General features: G+C 39.2%; 1 protein-coding gene across 1 annotated transcript; it reads right to left on the reverse strand.

Moving 5' to 3' along the window:
• Window positions 1-799: 799 nt before the first annotated feature.
• Window positions 800-5,235, reverse strand: LOC306876802 (T-box brain protein 1-like; the record flags this gene model as incomplete). Its single annotated transcript, XM_079428212.1, has 6 exons — window positions 800-1,646; window positions 2,490-2,551; window positions 2,633-2,791; window positions 3,303-3,424; window positions 3,657-3,811; window positions 4,553-5,235. The coding sequence occupies 6 exons, from the start codon at window positions 5,233-5,235 to the stop codon at window positions 800-802; spliced, it is 2,028 nt and encodes a 675-aa protein (XP_079284338.1).
• Window positions 5,236-14,535: the final 9,300 nt, after the last annotated feature.

Below are 14,535 nucleotides of genomic sequence, written 5' to 3' on the forward strand. Positions count from 1 at the left end.
TGTCATATTTATTGCAATTACGCACACCACAATTACATTACCTTTACACGTTAGCAGGCCTAACTCGCGTTATTCTCATGAGAAAACAGCCCATGAACTACAAATGAAAATGGCTGGGTTGGTAATAAGTGAAATGGCCTACGTTTTTATCTCTACAAAAAAATGATAAATGATTTGCGCAGGTGTGGTTAAAAACATACGTCCACAAAACGTTCACAAAATGAAACCACGGACTATGATATTTACGAACAGACGACGCGACTCTAAAAGCAACATCAATATAAGCTTCCATAAAAACCGTGCTCTGAAACACATGCGTCCGCCAACAGCAGGGTGAGCAGCTACTTCCAATTCACTCAGACCATTGTTCTCGTCGTAACCGGGAACCTACACGACTTGTATCCTTATTTTTTTTCAAACATCAAAATATTTAATATATGTAGCTATTCGTACGAACGTCTAAGTAAGTACATTAAACAAACCTAACCCGGTTTTCTATAGGTAGGCCTATTGTACATCAACAGTCAACGAGAAGAATCACAAATGAATAGATAAATACAAATATGTACAGTTCTTTCATACTTACAATAGGTTTAACAGTTAGAACCTTAAAATGTCATTTGGAATGGAAAACCGCTTACATCTCTGCTCCAGTCCAAGTTTTTCGACGCGTACGTCCTGCGAACGACGCGACCAAGATATAGGAATAAATAAACAAATAAATAAGCACATAAATAGGAATAAATAGATTATAAGTCACTCGTGAATCCTTGGACACATGAGCCATGCACGAGTTTTTCTAACTGTGGGGGTAAAAGCTGTAGTAGCCGATGTCCTTGGAGCAGTTTTTCTCGCATTCCCTCGGCGTCAACATTTCAGATTTTAATGGAGACGATGTCTCGGAAACCGGCGTGGCAGATGGCGAAATCCTCCTCCGCTTGGCTTGCTCAAAAATCCCAGAATCGCTCGAATCGATCGATTTAATTGAGGACGGGGTTTCTATCCAGCTGGATTCAGACAGGTCTTTGGGTTTGGACTCATCCGCGCCGCCTAGCGGTGACCTCTCTGGCGCGATGGCGTCTCCGTCCTCGAGGCCAGGGACCAGGTACCCGGAGGAGGTTCTGCTCCCCACGGAGTTGGATGGCCAGCAAGACAGGACAGAGCTGGACTTGCTGCAATATTGCGGTGGCGTGCGGGGGCCCCACCCCGGCGGCTCGCCGTAATACCCCAGGGGTCTGTTAGAGCATCCCGCGCCGGTCAAGGGCAGCGCTTTAACTCCAGCAGCTGCGTAAGACAGAAGGGTTGCCGCGTTACCGGCAAAATCGGCAGCCGCGGCAGCATCGTATGCCGAGGCGGCAAAGTCCAGTCGGTTGTTGGCAGGGGTGACAAACCATCGCTGCGGGGAGGCCACCGTGGTCTCCTCGGTTTGTTGCGGGGAGAGCAAGCTGTTACTAAGTGGGACGCTGCGGTCCGTGCCAGGAGCGCCTCCGACGCCAGGGTGAAAGCGGGACTTGGCATACGAGCTGACAAATTGGTCCTGCAGGAAAGAACCAGTCATGGCATATCTTGCGCTAGGCATGATCTGAGAGCGCGGAGAGTCACCCGGGGACGGCGTCAACCGATCGATGTCGCACCCTGTGTAGACACTGGAGAAAGATGGTGGACAAACACGTTAATGTTGCATATGAGAAGCGTAGCTAACCGTAAATAAAGCGTTGCAAATATCCTCGAGAGCATACGATTTTTCTCACAATTTTCCATTCTGTGCGTAATTGCGCAATAAACAAATTAGCACTGTGCACGGTCAATCCATATGCATACTGCACCAATTATAATTATTCAAAAATAACTAAACTGTTGTTTTTCTCAAAACTTTTCTAAATAAATATTGCTGGCCAAAACACACAGTAAGCGATAAAGCCATAATGAGATGCTGTGAAGGCAAATTAAGATTTTAGTCTACAGATTTGCCATGCCAAAAGCACAAAGCACCCGCAAATGGTTAATACATCGGCCAATGGGAATTCAGAGTTAAAATCATCTTTCTTTGCGATTTGACACTTTAAGCAACATTCTTTCATGCTGATGCACTGATTTAATGAAAATAAATATCACACATGAGTCTTAGTTCTTGCAAGAGTGCTAACCTGCCAGAGTTGTGTGATCTTTGTGTCCGAGAAATAGAAATGCGCACGCACTTAGGCCGTATATATTTTGGTTACATTTACATTTATTCATTTAGCTGACGCTTTTATCCAAAGCGACTTACAATTGCTATATATATCAGAGGTCGCACGCCTCTGGAGCAACTAGGGGTTAAGTGTCTTGCTCAGGTGTCTCACAGTGGATTCGAACCCGGGTCTCTCACACCAAAGGCATGTGTCTTATCCACTGCGCCATCAGTATAATAGGATTAACACTGACTACATTTTCATAGGTGAGACGGGATAAAAAAGGTCACCATTCTAACAAGAAAAATCAAAACTTACGTATCATAGTTGTCACGGAATCCTTTTGCAAATGGATTGTGGTCGATTTTTAGCTGCGTGATCTACAAATGACAGGAAATTCAAAGACCTAAAAACGTTTTACCTAATCAATCGAATTTTCAGAAATCAAGCTTCTTTCTTACATCAGTATTTTGATATGCTGTGACCGCAATAAACTGCGTCTCCGGGAACGTGAATGTCTGCACGCGCCCAGGTTGGCTCGTGTCCTCGGTTCCGTCCTCGTTCACCTGCACCACATGCAGTCGAGGCTGGTATTTATGCAGCGACTGCAGCACGACCATCTGCAGGAATTCAAGCGAAAAAACGAGAGTCAGATAACATCTCCTCACGCGTCTTTACGCTCCCGTTGTTCCATTTCTAACAGCAACATTAAACTAATTTAGCTACATTTTACCAACATGAAGTTAAATGTAATTCATGGTTACATGTAAATTAACCGGTTCAACTAAAGTAATTAAAAATACATAATTTTATTATGGCTGGGGGGGGGGGGTGTTTCCACGCGGTTACAACAACGAATGTAGCTCATTTTCATTTTTAAATGATCTTACCACAAAATATCATACGTTTTTATATTTAGATAAATATTAACTAATACTAAAAAAACGTAATGAGATTGTTTTGTGGAGCTGCTTGTAATTCCACAATATTGCAATGTGCAACTTCTATAAAAAGCTACCAATAATTGCATTTTCTCTAGACAAAAATGCACAGAATTGTTATTAATATTTCTAATGCATGACACAGAGGGGTGACAAAAAAAAAAAAAAAAACTATCAATAAATAACTAACCTGTCCTGTGTTGTTCGTTGCTCCTTTATTGTTGGTTAGTTTAAGTTTTCCAAAGGATATCTCTTGACGCATCCAGTGCGCACCTGTGTTTGGCGAATCCGGGTGCATGTACACTCGGTTTCCTGTTTACAATATAATTGGAATGTCAGTTCTGAGCCAGGACAACAATAGAAATAATAAATAAATAATTAAAAATAAAAACTCAAATCAATGTTATTCAAACAGATAATAATAATAATAATAGCAATAACAACAATAAAACATTTATATTATTATTATTTATTAATGATAATAATAATAATAATAATAACAACAACAAAACCAAAAAAGCCAAATTAAGTCACATTTGTTTACCTGTAACATTCGTGTCCGCTTTGCCGCACGGGACCCATTTTCCTCCTTGAAAGCGCCAGTGGTTCGGATCCGCCAGAATCACGTCCACAAAGATATTGTAATGCGCCGTTGGGTCAAGACCAGATATATTGAAACTCAAAAACGGGAACATTCGCCTGAGGGTACATAAAATGTAAAATTTCAGTGTACAATACTGCAGCTCTGCTAGCCAACGCGGGTTTGCAATCTTTAATTTGAATATGAAAAATATATTTTCTAAGGACATTGAATTAATTAAAAAAAGCATAATTACGTACTAAACGAATGTAAATATTTTGTTAAAGCAAATCTGTCTTATTAAACAAATCTTGATTATTAAAGAATAACACTATTAAAAATAAAGGTGCTTCACGATTCCATAGAAGAACCTTTTTTGTCTAAATGGTTCCATAAAGAACTTTTAACATCTGAAGAACCTTTCTGTTTCACAAAAGGTTCATTGTGGCGAAAGAAGGTTCTTCAGATTATAAAAAGGTAAGAAAGAGATGGTTCTTTACAGAACCTTTGATTGAATGGTTCTTCAATGGCATCGCTGTGAAGAACCATTTAAGCACCTTTATTTTTAAGAGTGAAGGATATAGCAGGACTATTAAATGGTTTTAAATACAAAAACAAAACAAAATCCAACGAATATTAAAAAAGAAATACAAATGCATTAAATAAAATTAAATGGGAAAAAAATGCAAATTCGGTCTGCAGTGGGAAAAAAAAAATCGTAAAGCTCTTTCGGAAGAAAAAAAAGTGCGTTCCATGTAATTTGCCCACCTTAATTTGTTCCATGGATATTTCCGAAACGAAAACATGAATTTGTGGAAAACAGCCTACAGTTTGCAAACGGATAACTGCCCATCACCTACCGTCCTTGCTTGGTAATAATCATCTCCGTTTGATGTCTGTGAAATTTAATCCACAGGGCCCTGTTGCAGAGATAAACTTGCGCTTTGCCGGGAACGAGACCGGCCTGAGCGGAGGAAAACTGGTAGAAAGCCGTGCCTTGGTACGCGTGTCCGTACTGCTGCGCGTATGGGTAGCCCGCCGTCGGATAGCCTTGTGGAGAAGAGTTGCTCAGCAGACTGTTGTAGGCTCCGTTCGTGATGACCGGATGGTGAGCCATGTACCGACTAGGGCTGCCGATGGAGAAAGCCGGGTGCGTCGGTCCATGCTGACTCGGGTAGGGAAACATGGTGGTGGGACTCGGCTGAACTTGACTGGATTGAGACAGGAGATACCTTTCTCCCGCAGATCCATCGAAAGTGTGACGACTGTCGGCGACTCCGTCAAGATCAGGAGAGAGTTTGCCTCGCTGGACGTCCCCTGATGAGTCCTTGGAGTCGGAGAAATTGTCTGCCTCTGACTGATTCGTCATCCCAGCGGAGTTTTTTTTCAGAGGTGAACTTCTCTCCAGGTTGTCTCCGATAGATATAATAGGGTAGTCCTGCAAGAGGAGCTCAGATGCTTGTGCGTTTGGGTAGCCACTGCCCACAATCATGCATTTCTTGGAGCGCGAGAGAGCTGGAGAGATGCAATGCTCGAGCTGCATCGCTCGATGACAAATAGCAATTAACGCGAGAGCGAGAGAAAACTAACGCCTTCCTGCGGTTCGAGCTACTTTGTGCAAGACGGCAAATTAGCCAATTGACACTAGCCTGCAATCAGAAAAGGCTTTGCTTTTCATTCCTCTGTCTGCATGGTTAATGAATCAACTTTTGCTATTGGTTAACACGTGACGGTAATTTAATTAGACAGAACTTAATTAGTGCAATCAAGGAGGCTTACACGCCACAGTGTATTCACTTCTGCTGGTCATCCATGTTTGTATACTATAGTCTGTGAAAACTGGGGCTCTCGTGATGCCTCAGGAGCGCACTAAGTAGTGCAAATAAACCCTATTGTCTTCCCTTCGAGGCCATTGTGTGAATATGGTGGAAGTAGACAGGTTTACCACGAAAACTTCATTATTCATTATTTAAAGCGCTTGAAATGACACGCCTCGCGCCCTACCTAAAATATTTGTGTTATAGCGTGAAATATTGGCTTCTCTTGAAGATCTGTTTACTGCTCCCAAGACATGTAAATATTTTATGAGGATGGACTACTTCAAGTTACGCATTCAACGCTTTACGCATCAAAACATGCCTGAAACAATCAAATCAGGCAGGAGTCGACCACATTTTGGAAAAGAAAAATTGCGTTTGTCAAAATTTGTTTTATAATATATCTTGAAATGATTTGTCATATCTAAAATAGCACAAATAATTAAATGTCTGTTTTTTGTTTAGTTTTTTTCAAATACTTGGTAGCAAAGCAATAACAGCTCTATTTCCCATCTTGTAAGATGATGCCAATACAAGGTACGATCAATTACAATCATTTAGCTGTTTATTTAATTGCAGACGCTGTAATTAATGCTAAAATGCATGCAAATGGAATCTGGACAATATTACCTTTAAATGGCAATCATTTATATATATATATATATATATATATATATATATATATATATATATATATATATATATATAAGATATAGATCTTAGGTGTTCATATGTTGGCTGATGGACACTTCTAAGGTTTGTGGATCTGAGCCAAGCGAGTTTTAAAGAACATTTCATGGAGACACATTTAATGAGATTTGAATGACTGTCACTCTCTCTCTCTTTTTCTCTTTTTTTAATACATAAAGACACGTCCGTTTCCTCAAATATCCAGTTGTTATAGCCTACCAGAAATGTGTGTTGGCTTGTAACGAAAACGTCTTTATTCGAGGAAAAAATAATGCATTGCAGTGTAAGTAGGGAAAATGATTTTGCAATTGTTGAACGCTTTTTCAAAACGCGACGGTAAGTGGCGTGTATTTATTTTCCTCACAAATCATAGCCTACTGTTTTCAAAGTTTTACCTAATCACCTCTCAGTTGTGCCTTATTCTAGAGTAACACGTATGTCAGCATCCCAGCGGTCATCTGATAGGAGTCACATCGTCCTCCCCCTCAGCAGCCTGAAATAGGCTCTTCTTATCAGTTCATCTCACCTGTCTCACTGGCACAACCGACTCTCCCCGCGACCGATTAGAAAGCACCGCGGAAGTCTTTGATGATGAGTCTGGAGACCTCGCTGTAGCACCGCGTCACGTTGTCCCTCGCGTTCTGGCCCTTTAAATAACGCAAAAACACACATAACGTCGTAGCATCAAGTTTAAACTTTTTTTTCAGAACTGATTGTAAACAAAAATATATCAAAAACAAAAGTTACATCAGTGGTTCTCAACTGGGTTCGATTCAGATTTTACCCAATGCATGCAACAAAAATGTCCTTAAAATCAAAACAGTCAAATTGATTAATATTCCCATTAACTGCACAGGCCCAACAATATGCACAGTTATTAACATGAATAGGAAAAATGACAATTTTGTAAATGCATAACACCACAAGTGTGATTTACCAGCATAACACATGCAACAAACACTAGGCCAAATATTGTTTTGGTTTTAGCCATTTTACAAAGTGATGGATGAATTTGCGCCAAAATACCATAGCGTTTGATTGGGTGGCGTCAACAACAAAAGAAATGAGAAATATTTTCTCCTCATTTAGAAAAGCTGGTTAAACATGCACAATTATGCTTCACTGCATGTTATTATTTGCATTAAGCATGGGTTTTCCCCTTGCAACCCACTAATCACATTACTTTTGTTTGGGGGTCGAAAAACATGTTTAAATGGTTACGCATTAAACATAATTATATACTGTATAGTTTACATAAAGTCACATTGTTATTAATTGATTACAGAGGGTTTGATACCTGTCAGATGAGTAAAAGTAATCTGAAGGTGTTAGTTTTATAATGTACAATTACTACTATTAATTTTTACATATATAAATCACAGAGCAGCCGAAACATACCGGAGTCACTAACAAGCTCCTCGCATTATTTTCTTTCATCTCTATGGATGAAATCTTCTTTTATTAAAGCCTACATGCCATATTTAGCCCCACAGGTGATACGGTGGACCTCAGTGCACCTTGTAATGTCCCAGCTGATTCGCAAGGCAAAGAAATCATGTGTTTAGGGGTGCAAAACAGCACCTGTCTCCCGGAAAGGGGATGCACGCAGAGGTGAGTTGCTCTGAGATCTAATGAAGAGGCTTCCATCTCCGAGGCTAACAAGAAGGGTCATTATAACAGGGCAATGGGGTCCAGTAATCTATTCTCCTGAAACATGCATGCACGGGCTTGCCTGCACCCTACCAGCAGGGCGAGCGGACATCTTCTCATCCTCATTACCGGATTATTTGCCTTTCCTCCCTTTCTCCTCCTCTTTAATAGGCTACCGGCAGCCTTTACTCCGAGGCCTTATTGTTGAATTAACCGTGCATGTGCCTGTCTGAAGAGTTTGTTTTTCTCCCCCTACTTGTTTTTTGTCCTCTCCTTTTGTTGTGTATTAGCCCCCTGTACTTTGCACTTATTAGCGCAGTCAGTGGCCACAATCGCCGAGGGGCCGTCGTGATTAGGAACGGTAAGGCCAGCCGCTCCCTCAGGGGGTCATTGTGTTGGAGGGAGAGCTTTTCCATCATCAGGTGGGTAAAAACATATTGCGCTGACCCACGCGAGCAGCTGTTGTGTTTGCGTTGCATGTGTGCGTCTCTAACGAATTTTACTAAACGCTTTTCTGTTATAAACCAAAACAGAATTGGCAAGAAGATCCTGAGAAGATGATAATCTAATGACCTGGAGGTGATGATATTGAAAGAACCTCTAATAAAGCCTCACCTGCGAAAACAGCTTGTATAGATGACATCAATCTGGAGGTGTTTACCCGAGGTCACGTTGCAGATTCTTCACCACGGTGTTCATTAGTTGTGCATTGTCTAGATGAATGTGCCAAGCGTCAGATTGAAACACAATGCATCTGATGTGACCTAAATCAAGACAATGCCAAGGACGAAATATTATTACCTGAAAATCGCATATTAAAGTTCTCAAAGGTCAGGTCACATCACAGATTCTTCATCACATCATTTATTAGTCATGCAATGCCAACAAACACCTAGATGAAAAAGCCAAACATCAGATTGAAGCTCAATGCATTCAACGCAACCAAAATCAAGACAATGCCAAGGACAAAATATGAAAATCATATATTGAAGTTTTTTTAAAGGTTTTCTTCAGTATGGCATTTACTAGTCATGCAATGCCTAGATGAACATGGGAAACATTGGACTGAAACAATGTATGTGAGCTAAATCAAGACAATGCCAAGGATTAAATATTATTACTTGCAAATCAAATATTAAAGTTCTTGCAGGATCTTCACCACTGCAATTATTAGTTGTCCAATGCCAACAACTGCCTAGATGAACAAGCCAGACATCGGACTGAAACACAATTCATCTGATGCAACTTAAATCAAGACAATGCCAAGGACAAAATATGAAAATCACATATTTAAGTTTTCAAAAGTTGAGTCGCATCACAAATTCTTCACAATTTCATTAGTCGTGCAAATCCTAGATAAACATGCAAAGCATCAGACTGAAACAATGTATCTGATGCAGCCTAAATCAAGACAATTCCAAGGACAAAATATGAAAATCACATAGTTCTTGAAGATTGGGTCACGTTACAGATTCTTCACCAAAGCATTTATTAGTCATGTAATGCCAACAAAGGCCTAGATGAACAAACTAAACAATGGATTGAAATGCAATGCATCATTGCAACCTGAATCAACACAAAGCCGAGGACAAAATTTGAAAATCACATATCGAAGTTCTTGAAAGCTGAGGGATATTGCAGATTCTTCACCACAGCATTCATTAGTCATGACCTAAATCAAGACAATGCCAAGGACAAAATTTGAAAATCACATATTAAAGTTTTTGCAGACAACAAACGCCTAAATGAGCAAGCCAAATATCAGATTGAAACAAAATACATCTGATGCATCCTAAACCTAAATCGCAGATTCTTCATGACAACATTAATTAGTCGTGCAATGCCTAAATGAACAAGCCAATCAGATTGAAATACAATGCATCCAATGCTAACTAAATTAAGACAAGGACAAAATATTATAACTGGAAAATAATTTTCATGCTTGTAGCAACAAAAGGTCATGAGTTTCCCAGGGAATGCATGAACTGATTAACTGTATACCTTTCATTCAAGTCACTTTAAATGCCTCTACCAAATGCATGAATGTAAATGTTAAAAAAAGATCATATATTAAAGTTCTTGAAGGTTGGTTAAGGACCGCACAAATCAAGAGGTCCTGTCACCAAGGAACATGTTTGCCAGCCAGGTCTAATCGAATCACTGTCAATGACAGATAGAGGCAGCTTCTGTAAGTGAGCACTAGTCTGGGGACTTTACCTAATGCCCGGCACTGTCACATCAATGATGTGGTCACCGCACAGCAAATGACAACGAAATTATTGCCAGCCTGGGATACAGGGACAGCGAAGGCCGTCCCAGTCAGAAGAGATTGCTTTCTTTGGAGAATATAAGAGGGAGATGGTGAGCTGATGGACAAACACGGCGAGAGGCTGAGGTTATTTGCCATTCATGACAGGTAGTGGCTTACATTACAGTGTCACTAAAAATTTCATGGGAATGCATTTAAGATGCTCCTTGAGTTATTTATAAGTTGTTTGCCAGATGCCAGATGAAATTCATACGAAGAAGTCAAGCTGAAATATGACGTCTTTCTTTGTCAAATCGGGAGAATATTCAGAGGGCCCATTCTAATCAACGCCTCGGCTCTCTAATAGGCGCGGGCTGCATTGTTTGATGCTGACATAACCACTGACCGCCGCGGTCCCCCGCGGTCGCAGCTGAGGCCTGTCAGAAAGCATCAGGCAGCTCTTTGGAAAATAAAGATGGCTGGTGGGCTGGCGTGGGCTGTGTGGACAGTTGTGGCTTTTAAACCCTTATTAGCCTTTGTGCAGACGACTCCGGGCCCATGTCGTCCCTTGAGATGCACTCCCACACCTCTCATTATTGATGTCCTTTTAGGTCTCCTGCTCAGGTGTCACTGTTGTTCTCCTTGTCATATCTAGCCCTGCCTAGTAAAGGAGCCAGATTTACCTGGCCCTTTGAATGTGCCTTTTCACTCTTGAATTGATGTAAAATCGACATTTATGCTGCCCTGATTGGCGTTTCGGCCAATTATCTGTGCCCTCGTTTTGCGAGTCGGTCTGCAATATTATTATGCATGCAGAGTTCTGTTATTTACGAGCGAACAATGAGTTTTACGCGCAATAAGTTCCCTAAGTTTTTAAGAGGTGTTAATTGAAGAAATGCACCTAATTAAAGTAAATCAATAAAAGTTCTTTAATACAAAAGGTGCATTGGAGAGAGTAAATTAGAGCAATTTAGTGACTTTGTTTTCCACACCTGACACCACAAAAGCAAGGCTAATGAGGACAGTGGCCTTCCAGGTAGGCAAAAGGTCTGTTCGGTTCACTTTGCAACAGTATAGCTTTGCTGAACTTGAACCTGGTCTAATTATGATGTTCACATTACCTGCAATAAAAGACCAGTGCACACCAAATTAATCTGCATTTTAATTAAGAATTCTAATAAAAAAATAAATAGCTGTTGCTTCCAGCATTGGCTTGTTCTACTTTTAGCTTTCCCTGTAGCAAGTCACTCCAGAGGTGATGCACCATGAAGGAAAAAAGCAATGAGCACCTTGACTTTTCCAGATGAAAACATCTCAGGTAATGACATTTTCACATGAATACTCGTGTATGCATTTACTCTTTTTTTTTTTAAATAGTGAATACATTATACTGATTCTGTTCTAAAAACTAGTGAGCACCTACAGTATAGGAAGCATTTTAAGGCATTATATGCACAAGTCCAACATAAATATGATATGTTGAATTTTTTATATTTTTTTTAACCAGTATTTTTTTGTTGTGTTCCGAAAGAAAGTTTTTATTTGTCAAATTTAACTAAAAAAATATTGAAATATCTTCAGAACGAGATCAATTAACTTTTTTCTTGAATATTTTGGATATCCAGTTTATATTTTATACTCCATTGGCAAAAATTTTTTTCTAGTTTTAAGCACAAGCCTTGCTCAAATGTTGCTAGTTTCATGCTTAAAAATAAGACAAAAATTGCCAAAGGGGGTTAAAAAAAATACAAATTTAAAAATCCTGATCAAGATATATTTTACAGTACAAAATGAACAGTGGCTTGGTTCATACTGATCATGAGTGTCTTATATTTCCATCATACATACACAGGGTTTGTTTATCTGTGTTTAAAAATTCAATTCAAAACATACTATTGAATACTATATATTTATTTAGTATTTTAATCAACTTGTGTGTTATGTATTTTACACTATAAGAAAAAAATCAAGGAGAAAAATTTAGAAAGTGTTGGTAATTTTCCTTTGAAACTCTAAAACACAACACAATGCAATGCATATTTCAAAATATGGTTAAAACACCTGTGAAAAATCAATACAGAAACAACTTCATATTAAACCCTGTACTTTTCTCAGTCTGTAATGTTTATTAGAATGTCACAGCATTGGCTCAGCAACATGTCAAGCTACTAATAAACGAGGCTTGCTAGGTTTTTGGAGCTCCTGGGTGACATTTTAAAACACCATAGGTGTTCATTTCATTTGTCCTGTGATATGATTTGCCAGTTTAGCATGATGTATGAAACTCCTGCTGTTTGCCAGATCAGCGGTTTGATATTCATCATAGCAGTTAAGATGCACAGATAAATTTATTTCTCACATCTATCGCACTGTCAGTCGACCCACTGTACAGGCGATGCGAAGCCAAATCACTGATGTGTAATACAGGGCTAAACGATGGTGAAGATATAATATCGCACACTGAAGAAAAAGCCTAATGTCCCAACTAAAACCGACTTTTATCACCTGCAACTGACCTGTTATCAGTGGCTCAGTGTGTCGCTAGTCTCCTGAAATATTTATCAGGCCGCATGACCCAGGAAGTGCAACGGGGGTTTGTGACCATTTTGTTGTTGATGCTGCCGCGCGCTGTCAGACGTCTACAAGTGAAGAACATCAGCCACTGTCCCCTGCAAGCCCCAAGTCATGAAAAATTCAGAGCAAGTCTACTTTTTAAGCCATTTCTGATGAAAAGCTCGGAAAAATGAAACTGACTTATGCCAAATGAATAACACTGAGTCGCTGTGATTGTGGCCTTTGATGTTTGCGGGGTCGAAATTATTTATAAAACATCAATTTTAGCTTAAGACAAGCGATGGCTCGAAGCGGGTGCATTTTTCATCAGCCTCCTTGGAGGATTTCAACATATTTGCCCAGACCCTAAACGATAGAAAAACCTTTCTAGCCTCTGTGTTGTGCAGTTTCCACAGTAAGCAACGGATCCTAGAATATATATATATATATATATATATATATATATATATATATGTTCAGTTCTAGCTGTCCTGAGCGGTGCAAGCTTTGACTGGTTGTCAGAATTGCACATAAGACAAAACAGTAATGCACCAAACAATTAATGGCTGGCAAAGATTTTGCATTCATAGTCTCTGCAGAATTGCAGTTCAGTGTATATCATGCATGCTTATGTAAAATAGCATTGTTGCATAACAAAAAAAACACTGAAAACCCCACTGAAAGCACTAGGTTGAAAGAATCTAAGAGACTATGGTCAGAAACCCTTTATGCATGCAAACATAGACACAAATGTTTATTAAATGCATTACAACCATGCAGTTTTGTTGTGCAAACTTAATGTGCATTTTTGCATTACTGTGGTTGCAGGAAGCATCAGCACTCAAATGCATGATAGGAAATGTCCATGTTATAATTGAACTTGCTATATTAACTTCAACTGTTGCTTTGAAGAAAACTGTAGAACACTATTTGTGCTAATAGTCGCTATAGTGCCCCCTGTGGCAATGACGAGAGTGCAACGTGTACTTCAAGTGCAGTTTTACGTATTTCAGACATAACAATGCACAAAATCAAGACTACAAAACTAGTTCAAATACTTGCATAAAGCATGTATTTGGAATATGGAATAATCAAACTCACCAAAGTGAAAATTAAAAATAGTCTTTGTATCAATCATATAGCAATGCTATAACATAAATATATAAATAAATAGCTAGATGTGCAATATTTAAATGCAGTGGCTCTCTGATGAAAACAAACAGTCTTGATTTGTGCACCTGTAAAAACTAATATTGAACCATTTTCACAATAGCAATCATGGCAACTAGTTTAAATACTTGCATAAAGCATGTTTTGATTCAAACAAATGATAGAAGAATCAAAGCAAACCAAAGTAAAAATTCTAAATTGGATCGTGCATCAATCGTATAGCAATGCTAGAAACATAAATGTATAAATATAAATGGCTCGGTGTGCAATATTTAAATACAATGACACCTATGTGAAACAAACAGTCTTGATCTGTATACCTCTCAAAACTAATATTGAAGAATTTTCACAATAGCAATCATGGCATTAGTGCAGTACATTCCAAATGTACATTCTCCAATGCACAAAATCGAGAAATAAAATAAAGCATGTTTTGTTTCAAACAAACCAAAGTGAAAAATTCAAGAACGGCCTGTGCATCAATCAAGATAGCAATGCTAGAAACACATATATATATGTGAATCAATGGCTGGATGTGCAATATTTAAATGCAATGACACCTCTGATGCAAACAAACAGTTTTGATCCATGCTCCTGTCAAATCCCATATTGAGCCATTTTCACAATAGCAATGGTGGAGTTAGTGTAGTACATTTGAAATCCTCTGTAATGCACAAAATTAGGACTTTATACAACTACTTCAGGTGCTTGCATA

This window comes from Barbus barbus (genome assembly GCF_936440315.1).
Source record: "Barbus barbus genome assembly, chromosome: 11".
Lineage (NCBI taxonomy): Eukaryota > Metazoa > Chordata > Actinopteri > Cypriniformes > Cyprinidae > Barbus > Barbus barbus.